Source organism: Scatophagus argus, chromosome 15 (assembly GCF_020382885.2).
Source record: "Scatophagus argus isolate fScaArg1 chromosome 15, fScaArg1.pri, whole genome shotgun sequence".
NCBI lineage: Eukaryota > Metazoa > Chordata > Actinopteri > Scatophagidae > Scatophagus > Scatophagus argus.
Genome location: NC_058507.1, coordinates 4,610,213 through 4,623,893, shown reverse-complemented (window position 1 = coordinate 4,623,893; position 13,681 = coordinate 4,610,213). Strand labels below are relative to the sequence as shown.

General features: G+C 43.0%; 2 protein-coding genes across 4 annotated transcripts; one reads left to right on the top strand and one right to left on the bottom strand.

Moving 5' to 3' along the window:
- Window positions 1-1,759: 1,759 nt before the first annotated feature.
- cdkl1 (cyclin-dependent kinase-like 1 (CDC2-related kinase)) lies at window positions 1,760-10,260 on the top strand. 3 transcript variants are annotated; one of them, XM_046413049.1, is made up of 10 exons: window positions 1,760-1,912; window positions 2,989-3,231; window positions 4,391-4,512; window positions 6,443-6,515; window positions 6,925-7,015; window positions 7,799-7,999; window positions 8,149-8,231; window positions 8,432-8,488; window positions 8,672-8,833; window positions 9,346-10,260. In XM_046413049.1, the coding sequence occupies exons 2-10, from the start codon at window positions 3,064-3,066 to the stop codon at window positions 9,445-9,447; spliced, it is 1,059 nt and encodes a 352-aa protein (XP_046269005.1). In that variant the 5' UTR covers window positions 1,760-1,912; window positions 2,989-3,063; the 3' UTR covers window positions 9,448-10,260. The 3 variants fall into 3 exon arrangements, with proteins under 3 accessions (XP_046269005.1, XP_046269007.1, XP_046269006.1); XM_046413051.1 differs by having other exon boundaries at window positions 1,764-1,912; window positions 3,043-3,231; XM_046413050.1 differs by having other exon boundaries at window positions 1,774-1,912; window positions 2,980-3,231.
- Window positions 9,934-13,675, bottom strand: dmac2l (distal membrane arm assembly component 2 like). Its single transcript, XM_046413062.1, has 5 exons — window positions 13,534-13,675; window positions 13,323-13,426; window positions 12,258-12,466; window positions 10,797-10,968; window positions 9,934-10,662 (listed from the first exon to the last, which is right to left on the bottom strand). Exons 2-5 carry the CDS (start codon window positions 13,415-13,417, stop codon window positions 10,548-10,550), a joined length of 591 nt encoding a protein of 196 aa, XP_046269018.1. The 5' UTR covers window positions 13,418-13,426; window positions 13,534-13,675; the 3' UTR covers window positions 9,934-10,547.
- Window positions 13,676-13,681: the final 6 nt, after the last annotated feature.

Here is a 13,681-nt window from a genome sequence, read left to right as displayed (position 1 = left end):
TGAGCATTAGTTTCCATCATGTCCCTCTTTAGTCTGCCGTTCCTCTGACTTCACCAGTCTGCACTAATTGGTCTCAGTGCAGCAGGACGGCACGTCGGGCCTCGCTGGGACGATGTGGCTTTTGTTCTGAGGGCCTTGAAGTGTAAGAAATCCTGAAACGCTCAAATTTAGCGGTGCGGCACAAGCTCGTTTGGTGCTTGTGATATCAGAGGTGTGAGGAATTTGGGTCTTTTATTTCAGGAGACGAGCAGTGAATTCCCCTCTGAGAGAAGAGCGGGTTGTTCACCTGTGTGGGTGTCCTGGTCCCCCCCTCCTCCCCCCAAACTCCCACTGTGGTTTGTTATTTATATGCACGTCTCGCCACACGGTCTGTCAGGTATGAAAATCTACAAAAACCCAACCGGGGGTCTGCTTCTCCTTTTTTCATGGAGGTGAAGGTGGAGTCAACTGTTCCTATGGGAACTGTGATGGAAAAGGGAGGTTCTCAAAGAGAGAGACAGTGGACTGTGCCGGAAATCACTTTCAAAATAAAATGTAAATAAAAAAAAAAATACTGCCAGTTTTTTCTGTAGTGGAGGAAACGTGGACCGAAAGGTTCTGGTATTTATGTTTTCCTCTGCCTGCTTTGTCTTCTACATTGATGTTCTGCGTTTCATCACATATTTTTCAATTTCGTGCTGATACTCGTCTGTAACATGTAATGAAGTAGGATCATTTGGGATTGCATTCGGCTAAATTTTGCAAATGGTTGAAAGAACAAAGTCAAGCGACTCAACATAAATAGTGAAAATATGAAGAGGGAGGAAAAGAAACTATATATGTCACCATGTTTGTGCCTCCACAAAGTAAAGCTCAGTATCTCATCTGTTAGGTAACCTTGGAGTTATCAGAGCTGCTTCATTTTGGGTTTCTCTTTGGGGCTTGGTTGTTAAAAAGATACACGCGATACAAATACACATTACTACTATGATCTGTGTTTTCTGTGTTTAGCCTTGTTTTGAAGATTCGCTTCATCAGATCTTTATATTCCTGTGACCTACATGTTTATGTTAAGGCTTCTGAAATCCCGCTGTTGAACACTGTATGTGATTCACTGAATGAATGTTTTATTCAGATTATCAGTGATGCAATTTACTCAAGTGCAGTTTTTCTGCATTCATACAGTTTTTACTCGAGTATTTTCATTTTCCATTCTGTTATACTTCCAATCCACTACATTTTAGAGCCAAAAATGTTTTTAAATTTTATTACATTAATGTGATAACTTACTTTCAGAATCATCAAATAAATTACGTGTTATTATAGATTAAGATTTAAATATATAGATTTAAAGTCAGCCAAATTTCATCAACATGAAGATGACACATGCACATTAATGCATTTTAAACCAATAATTATCCTAAAGAGGGCCATTCTGCTTAATGTGTGCTTTACCTTTGGTCCTTTAAGTATTTTGTGATAACAGTACGTTTGCACTTGTAGTCAAGCGTGAATGCAATACTTTTACCTGTATAACAGAGTAATTTTACACAGAGGAAGTGCCACCTTTACCTCAGTAAAATAAGAGTATTCCTGCCACTGCCGCAGGACAACAAAAACATTTACAACGGATTTAGTTTGACCAACAGTATAAGTAAAAGAGTCAATAGTAGTTGCTGCTTATGGGTCAGTCAGTCAGTCAGTTGCAAACAAAACTTTCAGTTAACGGAAGTGACGCGTGCTGATATTCTGTTTTATTTTGAAAGACCTGAGCGGATGTCGGGGTTTATACTCTCCCATTGACGCTTTAAAGGTGACTCCTGTCGGCTCTGTGGGGACAGTCGGGCTGTGATCCTCCACCTCGTCGTGTTTGGGTGAAGCAGCAGCAGCAGCAGCAGCAGCTCCTCGTTTCACTGACGGACATCCGTCCACAGTAAGTGTGCAGTAAGTTTGAATTTTACACGAACCGGATGTGTTTTCACCGAAAACCGTTTCACAGAAATATGCATTTCTTCTTCATTTATGATCAACTGGTGTCATGAGGCAACTTTCAGGATTATTTGAAGTTTTTTTGTTTTTGTTTTTTTTACAAGCTTCAAACTGTGGTTTTAAACACGCAGTCTGAGCTGTTCATTCATCACCTTTTTTTTTGCTGTAGTTTAATGTTTTCCTTGTTCGGCTGTTTACAAGTGCAGCACTCTGATTTTATTCCCCAGGCTGGTCACTCTGTGTGTGTGTGTGTGTGTGTGTGTGTGTTATCTGTTCTCGCTTTGTATCCCCTCAGGGAAATGATCTAATATACTTTGCATTGCAAATGTTTTCGTTACGCAATCTGGCTGTTGGTAGACAGGTGTAATGTTGCCTCGAAGCCATTAAACCGAGCTTTTGGAGGCGGCTTGTTGACGGGTTATCTTAGCATTTTGAGCCCCATATCCAAGAGGCTAAACGCCGCCACAGTTTGTTTTATGCTTCTGATTAAATCACGAAATGCATGCGGATCCTTCAGTGTGCTTTGCGGTGTGCTCTTCTAACAATAACTCATGATGTCACCAACACGAAAAGCAGCTAAATAAACCAAAATCTCATGTATCGTTGTTGTATCCAAACCCTCATTTCACCCACTTGTGTCCCAGCTTTGATCCTTCACATGAATTTATTCCAGCTTTGAGTGAACATAACATAGTGAACATAAAAGCACCAGGTGGTCAAATCACCCCCACTCTTCTTCTTCTCCTCCTTCTCCTTCTTCTCATTCTTCTTCTCCTCCTTCTTCTTTTTCTTCTTGTTCTTCTTCTCCTTCTTCTTCTCCTTGTTCTTCTTCCCATTCTTCTCCTCCTTCTTCTCATTCTTCTCCTCCTTCTCCTTCTTCTTCTTCTCCTTCTCCTCCTTCTCCTTCTTCTTCTTGTTCTTGTTCTTCTCCTTCTCCTTCCCTTCCTTCACCTTCTCCTTCTTCACTCCTGCTGTGTCCTGCTTCCCGTGTCTCTTCCTGCGTCGCCGTTGGCTGTACAGGCAGTCCTGCCTCCCCTCCGAGCCCCCTTGGAAAAGTGATTTTCACCTCCGGAGGTCAACTTGCCCAGCCTGAGGATGGAGAAGTACGAGAAGATTGGGAAGATTGGCGAGGGCTCCTACGGCGTCGTCTTCAAGTGCAGAAACAAAGACACGGGGCAGATTGTCGCCATCAAGAAGTTTGTGGAGTCAGAGGATGATCCCATCATCAAAAAGATTGCACTGAGGGAGATCAGGATGCTGAAGGTAAGTTAGAATTCGTGTTACGTTCTTCTTCATTGGTGCGTTTGTTACTAAACTAATGTAGCAGCCGTCCAGCTCTGCTGGATTATGGAAGCACATTTTGCCAGGGAAAGTTTAGTCATAAATTAAAAATTATGAGTTATGAGAATAAGTAACTGTTCTTCAAATGCCAGTCAGAATATCAGCCTTTATCCAAATATGTTGTTATTCCGAATCACATGATGCGTGTGTTAAAGAACTAACCTTTAACATTTTTAAACATCTTTATGGATGGTAGAAAGTTTAAAAAAACGTCTTCTCTGTGGTGGTCAGAGTTCGGTTTAGTCCCACTTTACTACATTATATTCTTTACTGGGTATTCAGTGTGATAATACACAGTCGGACTAAATTCTGTGGTGTAAAAGATGCAAATCCTGTTTTTATCGCCGTGAAACAACCTCTCTGTTGTGCAGCCGGCAGGAGGGACAGCATGCAATTAATTGTGCAGACAGAAGGGAAGCATTTTTGTAGCTGCTGCACAGAGAAACTCCCGTTCAAAGGGGCAGCGTTCAAAGGAGGGTCAGAGGGCCGTAATCAAACGAAGGAGCAGCCCTGCAGGGCAGCACCGGCTCAAGTGCCGAAACTGCAATGTGAACTTTATTTTAATGACAGGAAATGGACTGAAAAAGGTCTTGTGTCTCTGTGTTGGACACGTTTGACTCTGGACGCAGGACAGATTCAGTTCTTGTCTACTGATTGATCTTGAACCACTGAATGTTTCCTGGCTGACTTTATCGACAACAGACTCTCAGTCGTCCTGTTTCTGTCTTTTGTTGCCAAGTTTAAACCGAAGCCTGTTTGTTTTGACGTGTGTTATATTGATCAGACATGCTCTGGCGCAGTGGTTGGTGGTTTAATTAGTCATGCGGTGGGCGGGATTGTTAGTGGCCTGCTGGACACCCGGAGCTCATAAACAGGACAGGATGGGGATGTCAGGTTGTCAGGGGTAACAGCATGTTTATTACCATCTGTTAGGCCGCAGATGGTGCAGCTTCACCGCTTTACTCGGTTCAATTAAAACATATTTGTGTGAATGTTACAGTGTGTGTGTGTGTGTGTGTCATGTCTTTTCCTGCATGTAACTTCTTTATTCCTTCTTCTTCTTTGTTTTGCATCTCTGCAGCAACTGAAACACGCCAACCTGGTGAACCTGATCGAGGTGTTTCGCCGCAAACGGAAGCTTCACCTCGTGTTCGAGTACTGCGACCACACGGTCCTCAACGAGCTCGACCGCCATCCCAGAGGGTGAGCGAGTCTGTTTTCGCCGTGACCGCGTACAGCAGAGGTCAGGCGGCCCCCCTCAAGAGGGATTCAAACCAGCGACTACATGGATGCCCCCAAAAATACAGCTTGAAGAGAGGGTTAAAATCACTCGCCAACCCTCTGAGGCAGCCATGTAGCAGATAAAGGAGGTTTTTCAGATACAGATTGTGTGCAAACTGGGCTCAGGTGGAATTGGAATTTAGTGTGAGGATTTTGAGGACTTGTGGTCCATGTTGGCGTCCACGCTCATGTCTTGTAGGTCACTGTGCTGGAAGGTGGTCCGTTTAGTCCCTCAGTGATGAACTTGTGGTGGAAAAAGTGAAAGGTGTCCTCGTTCAAAGTCCTTAATCCCTCAGATCAGGACCGTGGTTTCGCTGAGCAGTTTCCAGGTGTGAACGTGAATGTGAACATTCACTCGTGTACTGTAATTTTCAGGTACTTTCCTTGTGTATTTCCATTTTCAACTCCTTTAAACTTCTATTTGACTACAATTACGACACAGATATTGTACTTTTTACTCCACTGCATTTATTTGACGGGTTTGGCTACTAGTTACCTTGCAGATTGAATTTAACAGCACAAAATCTAATCCAGAAACAAAGTACGATGTAATATATAAGATTATGATAAAACTCTATTGATCACAAGCTACAAACTTGTGTGGGGGTGCAGTAAAGAGAACATCTCTTTAAGGACTTTGTCTTTCTGAATTATATGAAATGAGCACACAGCTGAGTGTACTGTACTGCCATAAACTGAGATCCTGCGAGCATAAATCTGCAGAAGGTGGCTTTTGGTCAAACACAGTGTTGTGTACTTTCTATTATCTCCACATTACACGTACACCACACTGTACTCTGTGCTTTGTCCGGGCCCCGACGGGCACGACGCTCGTCTCCCGGGAAGCTGACCTGCTCGCTGTGGAATGTTTACACTGATGCTCTCCCAGAATGCCTTGCTGGTGGGGAGCTGTCGGGACTCTTCAGGCTCGGCCACATTTTATGCGGAGTGTTTTCGCTGTCTGGTCCTTGCCTGTAGCCTCCTGGACACGGAGGGTTCAAAAGAACAGAAAACAAAGTGTGTGTGTGTGTGTGTGGGTGGGGGTGGGTGTTATTAATTGCCAGTCACAAGGCTTGATATAGTCATTTCCCTGGCAACACTGATAGATGATGGTCTTTGAACCAACAAAGGCCTCAGTGTTGAACATCATGGCGACGCTCAACGTCCTGCAGATCCGTCTGAGGGAGAACAGACGTCTGAAAAACAGAGCTGGGCAAAGGAAAACTAGAACTAGAACCACAAGGCAGTGAATCTTTGCTTTCCAGTAGAACAAAGATGTCCCTCCATTCATGTTCTTCCATTAGATTCATCTTATTTGTCCCTGATTCCTATAATTTGGTATAAACATCCACGTCCCTCCATTGGATGAATTATAATAACTTGGCTTTTCGTCCTGCACCTCCGTCAGGTCACAAAACACGTTGGGTTTATGACAGGACACCTCAAAAGCCCATCACATGAGCATCAGCCTCGGCTCTACTTTCTTAACCAAAGAAAAGCAAACAAACTAATGCTTATGTGAATGGTTTTCTGTGCAGGAATTATCTCCATATACAGACTCTCTTTGTCTGCACAGTGTACCTTTAAATGATTAAAACAAGCCCTTTAACCAAATTTAAGCCTTAGTCTGATTAGAAAATCCTCTAAATGGGAAATTTCTGGAGATTTCAGACAAATTTCATGGCTTTCATTGAGAGGTGGCGTTCGCTCCGTCGTTGGGCGGAACAATCGGCTGTCAGCTGGAAAAAGATCCAGTGTGTGTTTCCTGTTTAAGTTAATAAGGAGTTTTCCAAGTTAATAATGAATCTTTGGGCTTAAATTTAAACTTCTGATCTCCTCTCATGTCTCGCAGCGTTCCAGAGCACCTTTTAAAAAGCATAACCTGGCAGACGCTTCAGGCCGTCAACTTCTGTCACAAGCAAAACGTGAGTAGTCTGTCTGTTTCTGCCCTTCTGTGTCTCCTCTTGTGGTGTGCAGAGTATTTCTCAGTTGTCAGACCTTCCCTTCAGCTTGTTTTTGAATTCCTCTGGTCTCCTCCCACCTCCAGCTCCCACCGAGACGTCTGCTTTATGGCTCTTGTTTTTTTTGTTGTTTTTTTTTACTAGAATTCCTTCCCCTTGGCTGACCAGCAGTTAATGTATCACCTAGACACAACAAACACTGCAGGGCCTTCATTTCACAGGGTGGCATGAAGTGCAGAAAGCACCGTCTCGCTCCTTTTTATCGTTTCCTACACGGCCCCTTTCATTGTCAGCGCCTCTCGACCGCCGGGGTCTGAGCACAATACTGAGTTTTCACTGCAGTGATTTTAGTTCCATGTTTCTCTTCCTGCAGTGCATCCACCGAGACGTCAAGCCGGAAAATATTCTCATCACAAAGCACCAAGTCATCAAACTCTGTGACTTTGGGTTTGCCAGGATTCTGAGTGAGTTTTAAAGCTTTGTTTACAGCTGATAAATATCTGACTGCGCCCCCTGGTGGACACTGATGTCTGTACTTGTTGCCTTCAGTGTGTTTCAGATGAGCAGCCGCAAAAGTTTTACTGACAGGAATTTTTGATGTGTTGGATCCAAAGCAGAAGTTCATCTGTGTTTTTAAAATTTGCACTTTTTTCCACCACAGAAAATCACAAAAAGATTCTTGGCTGGTTATCAAACAAAACAAAAGAACACAAACACGTCTCATAGAAATTTTTGAACATGATTTTGTTTTTTCTGTCTTTTCTCTTGGGTTTTTTTTTTAATTTTTTAACTCTAAGAAATGGTGACGCTTTTAGCTCTTCAGAGCAGAACAGCTCCTAGTCATATGTGTGTGTGTGTGTGTGTGTGTGTGTGTGTGTGAGGGGTTCCGATTGTTTTGTCTTAAGCTGAAAATTCATTGGGAGTCGTTGATTTTGATTTTGGCATTTAAAGTATCTCACTGAGCCAATTGCGATAGGCGTTAATGTTAAATACAGAAAGTGTACGACAGGTTTTTCACTGTGTTCTTGTTTTGTTTTGTTTTGTTTTGTTTTGTTTGCATTTGTGATCAGGGAAAAAAAACGATGCTACAGTGACATAAATTCAGACGAAGGAAATCTTTGTATCTTCAGCACAAAAATAAATAATAGTTTTTTAGTACGCATCCTGATGTGTTCTCCTTGGCCGTGACTCGATAGCTCTTTCTGTGCACACACTAAGTCACGTGTTTCTGTGTGCTGTGCCATCAGCTGGCCCATGTGACTACTACACAGACTACGTGGCCACTCGCTGGTACCGGGCCCCCGAGCTGCTGGTGGGAGACACTCAGTACGGCCCTCCGGTGGACGTCTGGGCGATCGGTTGTGTGTTCGCCGAGCTGCTGTCTGGGATTCCTCTGTGGCCCGGGAAGTCTGACATGGACCAGCTGTACCTGATCAGAAAGACGCTCGGTGAGTCCCAACGTTTCTGCTGTCACGAAATTCTCAGGACGGTTATAGAAGGTAGAGCTGTTTACCAGGACGGGATGAAATTGTAAAAATATCTAAAAAACTTTTGGACAAATAGTAATGTGTGTGTTCATCTTTCTCGTCCTCTGCAGGAGATCTGATCCCTCGACACCAGCAGGTCTTCAGCAACAACCAGTTCTTCTGCGGCGTTTCCATCCCAGAGCCACAAGAGATGGTGAGACACACGATGTGATCCGTCTTCCTGCCATCACACAAGACGAGGCTGCTGCTGTTTTAATCTGCTGTTTAGCTGCTTCCACAAGCTGTCATGATTTGGTATTCAGTGAGTTTAGCCAGCCGTAATCGACACACACGGATGCTAAATCGTGAAAAGTCAAAAACGTTCTGGATCGTCTGATTTTCTTTTTTCCGTAGGAACCTTTGGAGCAGAAATATCCAAATCTCTCGCATCAAGCCCTGAGTGTCATGAAGGTAAAGACGTTGACTTAAACCTGAGAGAAGTCTGAGATCACCGTGACCTTACAATCTGTGATACACCAGTCAAATTCTGAAAATGAAGTAAAAACAAAAACAAAATAAAGTGTGGATTTTAATCCAGTGGAATTGACCTTCACTGCCTCTGCTGGTCTCTTGTCGATGGTTTTCATGGTTCAGGGTTGTCTGAGGATGGACCCGTCCGAGCGGCTGACCTGCGAGCAGCTCCTCCAACATCCGTACTTCGACAGCCTGCGAGAGAAGAGCGAGAGCACCTCCCGAGAGCAGGACCGCCACAGCAACAGGAGGACACGTTTACCTCGCAAACACCTTCCCCCCGGGGTGAGTAGTCGTCTGCATGAAGAGCAGCCATTTAGATGTAAAGGGATAAGATCAGTGCCTTTTAAATGCTGCATATTTTGGACGAAAATAAGTACGGTTCAGTGCATCGACAACACCGTGACCCAAAATGGTCAAACTCTCAAATGATTGATCAGGGATTTTTTTGGCTCACTTTATTGGTAGGTTATCTTGAAATTTTTACTGCTGTGAATATTGGAAACAACTTGAGGACAACATAAACTGGTGAAAAATCGAATAAAAAATCAAAAAAAGAAGTGAGGCAGGTGGGAATGCTTTGCTCCCAGCTGATGTCTTTTCTGCTGTGTTTCAAATGCATTCAGTCCACACTTTACCCAGCAGATGCACTAAAACTGTGGAGTCTTCAGTGACTCTCAGTTTAGTTAAAAGTTACTCAGAGAGGAAACCCGTTCAGATGACTTCATATAAATAATTATGTGCATGTAAAAATACTTGATCGCTCTCAAACGTGTGCCTGGAACTTCTCCCTCCAGTATTTGCCTCAGCTGACCAGCAGCAGCATCTTCCCAGCTGTGGACAGTAAGAGGTACTACAACAACCTGCGCAAGTTCAACTACCACCTTCCCAACATCTAAACTGGCTGCTCTCAAGCTGAATAACGACACCATCAACAAGCGGCGTTTTCTGGAAAAAAAAAGAAAAAAGAAAAAAAAAACTCAGGAAATGAAGCAGATTCTGGTAGCACTTTGGGTTTAAACACAGTCAAGAGAATTCAAACACTTCTTAGAGTTTGTGTTGATCACGAGGGGTGTGTCAGTCTATGCACTATTTCCCGACATGTGGACTCGGACGTGTTGGTTTATGTTCGTTGCCCATATTTCAAGCTGATTTTGCTGTATTTTGTATAGACGTGCAAAGACAAGGAGCGACGTGCTGCTCCGCTCGTAGTCGACCGAAGGTAAAACTACGACGTCCAGCCTTGCCTGGTTTGCCAAATGTAGTTTTCATATAACGGTGGACTCTGTAAGAGTGACATGATGTTGTTAGTAAGTCTCATGATGTTTAATTGTCTCGAGTAAGTTATAACGTGGGCCTTTTTTTGACAAGTATAACAACTCGTGAACATTTCTGAAGATATTTATTGACGTCAGGAGTGAAGACGGTCGTACACATTCCCACATTTACTAGCATACAGCAGTAGCAATACCACACTGCACTCATTATCTCTGGAGCTTTAGGTGCTAAGGATGCTCACAGCCATCGTTCTGTCCTCAGATAATGTACAAATGCCAAACTAATCTAAAGAGAAATGGTGTAAAAGACTCTTGAAGTGCTCAGCATTTCACAAATTATTTTCTCTGTGTACCCACATATGGAGTAACCTTTAATACCTTAAATGTTTAGATTATAATAAACTAAAGAAGAGTTCATTCTATCACAAAAACAAACTGGTGTCAACAATATAAAGTGCTTTAACTTTTCTCTTTGCTGGATTTTCTTTCAAGCTGAAAAGTGGCGCACCACCTGAATATTTCCCCATAAAATCACACCTCGACATTTAACAAAGACTGAATGAATCACATGTAAATACGCTTCCAGTTTTAGCTGAAGGATTTTCATGTTGGATGATCAAAGTTCTTAATGCTCCACTCCGTCCTTCAAGATTGGGTCTTTTACTTTGAAAACCCTGGAAAAAGGCATCCATATATTACAATCTTTGACAGGAAGTGCTCAGTCAGTCCAGGTCCAGGGCTATGTCCAGACGCGGAAGTGCTGTCTGCAGTCTTTCAGTTGTCTTTTGTTTGTCCCTGATCCCGGGAAGATCACTCAGAAACAGATACTCCAGATTCCTGTTTGGAATTAGTACAAAATATGAAATGAGGTTTTTTTTGTCAACAAAGCGGAGGACTTCGTATCATTCAAACATCGTTTTCCTCTACCAGTCAACGGATGTAGACACAAAACAAACAAAACAAACACTCACTTGAGTTTGTGCAGGGCGATGATGCCTTTATCGGTCACATTTCCACACGACACCACCTCCATCATGTACAAACTCTCCTGCAGATTCTCTATTGAGCTCAGCCTCTCCAGGCAGGTGTCCTCAATGTAGATACACTTGTTGAACTTGATTTCCTCCAAATGTTTCAAACCATCTGAAAAGTGAAGACAAAAACACCATCGGCACGACGTCTAATGATTAAATTTACACTTTGCAACAAGGGACTTTACACCAAAATAAATCTGTGTGGACTTTGGCACCAGAAAAAAACACAGCGTGCAGCAGCCAGCAAGGTCAAAGACTATGCACTGTGTGTGCCTGCTCGGCGTAAAACATCCCCCTCACTTGCGTCACTTCTGGACAATCAGTCTGGGGGGGGGAGATGCACTTTCACCGTCACCTTTCCAGAGGGGAATCGCTTTCAGGTCAACGGTGGAGGTCAAGCTCGTGTTAACACAGTCAATGCAAAATTTACACTTTCTGAACAAAGCTTTAATCTTTGATTGGCTCTTTAGTCTGTTAAACCAGCACTCGAGTTCAGAGTGAATTATTGAGTGAGCTGCCTTTAAATTAGGTGGCGACTTTGATCGTCCCCAGAGGATGAATCCTAATGAGCTTTGTGACCTTCTGAATTTTCATCCGTCACCACCAACAGCTGATAACACAGATATCCAAATCATTCTTTCATTAAATAAACAAAAGGGATTCACAGATTAAGGTATTTAACAGTATTTCAGTAATTTAATAATTAATTTTTAAAAAATATTCAACTATACTCAACCATAAAGAGTCATGAATGAATACGCCCCAGTCAGATGTTTATTTAAGGTGAACAGTAAGAGAAAATGCTAGCAGAGAATGCTAACATTAGCATGCTACACTGACATGCTACATATTATCATGTTAACGAAAGTCTGCTAATTTGCTGAAAGTCAGTCTTCTTTTATCTCTCACAGATTCTGGTCAACAGCAATTATTGAATAATATAAAAGTAAGTGTAGAATTTTTTTGTTGTTATTGTCATGTCAAGATGCTGGTGTTAGCATACAGCTAAATACAAGGCTAGCTAAGGAGCTACGGCTGACAGAGGAAGAGAACCAGAGGCTGCCAAAAGTACAGCCAGGACATACAGCTTGAATTAAATCTGACAACATGACATTAAGAGTGTGCAATGTAATAAGATGTCCGTACAGAGGACAAACCCTTTGGATTTAATTAAAAATGTGGACTTCATGCCCCAAAATGGGAAGGTCCTGAGTAAAGAAAAAAACAAAACATTTCTCTTCAATTTTCATCCACCTGAAATGTGCGTGTGGCTGTAGAGTTTTAGTTGTGTTAAATCTATTTAAGCGAGAGCATCCACGATCACGTGGAGGCAGATGTAAATGAGTGTGACGATTCACAAGGACAAGAACATAATATTCCCCACACTGTGACACTGACCCAGGTGGTCAAATCCTCTGTACATGATGCAGGATTCAGTGGCGTCAATCGCCTGGATCTTGTATCTGCCCAGAGGCCCAGTTGGCAGTCCGTTGTAGTCGTGATGCCAGCGTTCGAAACCCTGAAACCTCACTTTGGCACCACATCTCAGCAGCCACTCTGCTGCAGCTCGGTCTGGACCGACAGCTTTGATCCTTTCATAGTCCACCCTGAGTGAAGATCAGCAGAGTACGGTACATGTTGATGACGTGATGTGACGGGCCACGTTTGGTTTGGGCTGACTTAGAGGACAGAACAGAGGAGTCACGAGGGCAGCAAAACAAATGTAAAGTCCAGCTGGAAACCCACCAGGCCAGCTGTTTTAACCTACTGTTTGTTTACTTGGTTATTTATCAACTAAAATACCATATTTCCTCTTGGTACCTTTTACATTTTTAGGAGTTGCTTTTTAAAGATATGTATACCTAAAATAATAAAAATAGAAATTACACCTTGGAAATAGTTAATAAAATCAGATTTTTTTTTACATATTTGGCTGAAATTTCCTGACTGATTTACACATTTAACCAACATGCAGCAACACAGATATCATTACGAATATGAGATTAGAGCAAAGTCAGTTATCGACTGCATGTTTGTCTATCATGCCCGTGTTACTGATGATTATTTATAAAGTTTTTGCCTGAAAATCATCCCCGATGTATCACTTTATCAGGCTTAATATTCATAAATTGATTTTCATTGGAAACACTATTCAATAATTTAACAGCACTGCTTCACTGACGACAGCCTGCCTTTGAGTGACCGTGCTGCTGAATACACAACCTTTTAAAGCTGTGCCAGCTAAAACTAAACATCACAACCCTTCATGAATGTATGATCTACAAACATACAAACATGCGTGCAACCCAGCAAAAACAAACAAAAAAGTGACGGTAACGTGTGTGTGTTTTCATGTCAAATGAGGTGCTTTTCACTTTTGTCAGCTTGCAGGTTGTTATTACTCTTTCCGTGCATTGCTGCGGAGCTATTAGCTTGCACATCCTGACTATGTCGTGGTCTCACTTGTTGAAGACGGCATTGAGCCAGCCCCAGAAGCGCCTGCGGCTCCACTCCGTCTGACCCGCAACAGACCGCACCGCCCTCGACAAAAGCCTCATATCGCAGAGCTGGAAAATAAATACACATAAAGGTGCTAAGAGTGCGTCCTGCGCTTACAACCGAATTGAGCACCTGATTTAGTCGGTTACATACGCGACACCTGAGAAATCCTCACCTGCCCTCCAGTACAACGATCTGTTTACATTTGGGGCGCGTCCATCGCTGTAGCCTTTGACCGAGTGACGTAGGGAAAGCGTGCCGCCCCATTGGCTGGACGTCAGTGTGCGTGGAACGTCGCGTAGGGAGGCCGTGTGTGGCCACGG

What these genes read in the sequence shown, in the direction of transcription:
- cdkl1 (XM_046413049.1), top strand. Translation starts at nt 3,064, where the DNA reads ATGGAGAAGTACGAGAAGATTGGGAAGATTGGCGAGGGCTCCTACGGC. An exon ending in GGGAGATCAGGATGCTGAAG is followed by an intron (nt 3,232 to 4,390) that starts GTAAGTTAGAAT and finishes GCATCTCTGCAG; the next exon opens with CAACTGAAACACGCCAACCT. An exon ending in TGGGTTTGCCAGGATTCTGA is followed by an intron (nt 7,016 to 7,798) that starts GTGAGTTTTAAA and finishes CTGTGCCATCAG; the next exon opens with CTGGCCCATGTGACTACTAC.
- dmac2l (XM_046413062.1), bottom strand. Translation starts at nt 13,417, where the DNA reads ATGAGGCTTTTGTCGAGGGCGGTGCGGTCTGTTGCGGGTCAGACGGAG. An exon ending in CTCAATGCCGTCTTCAACAA is followed by an intron (nt 12,467 to 13,322) that starts GTGAGACCACGA and finishes ATCTTCACTCAG; the next exon opens with GGTGGACTATGAAAGGATCA. An exon ending in CAGAGGATTTGACCACCTGG is followed by an intron (nt 10,969 to 12,257) that starts GTCAGTGTCACA and finishes TTCACTTTTCAG; the next exon opens with ATGGTTTGAAACATTTGGAG.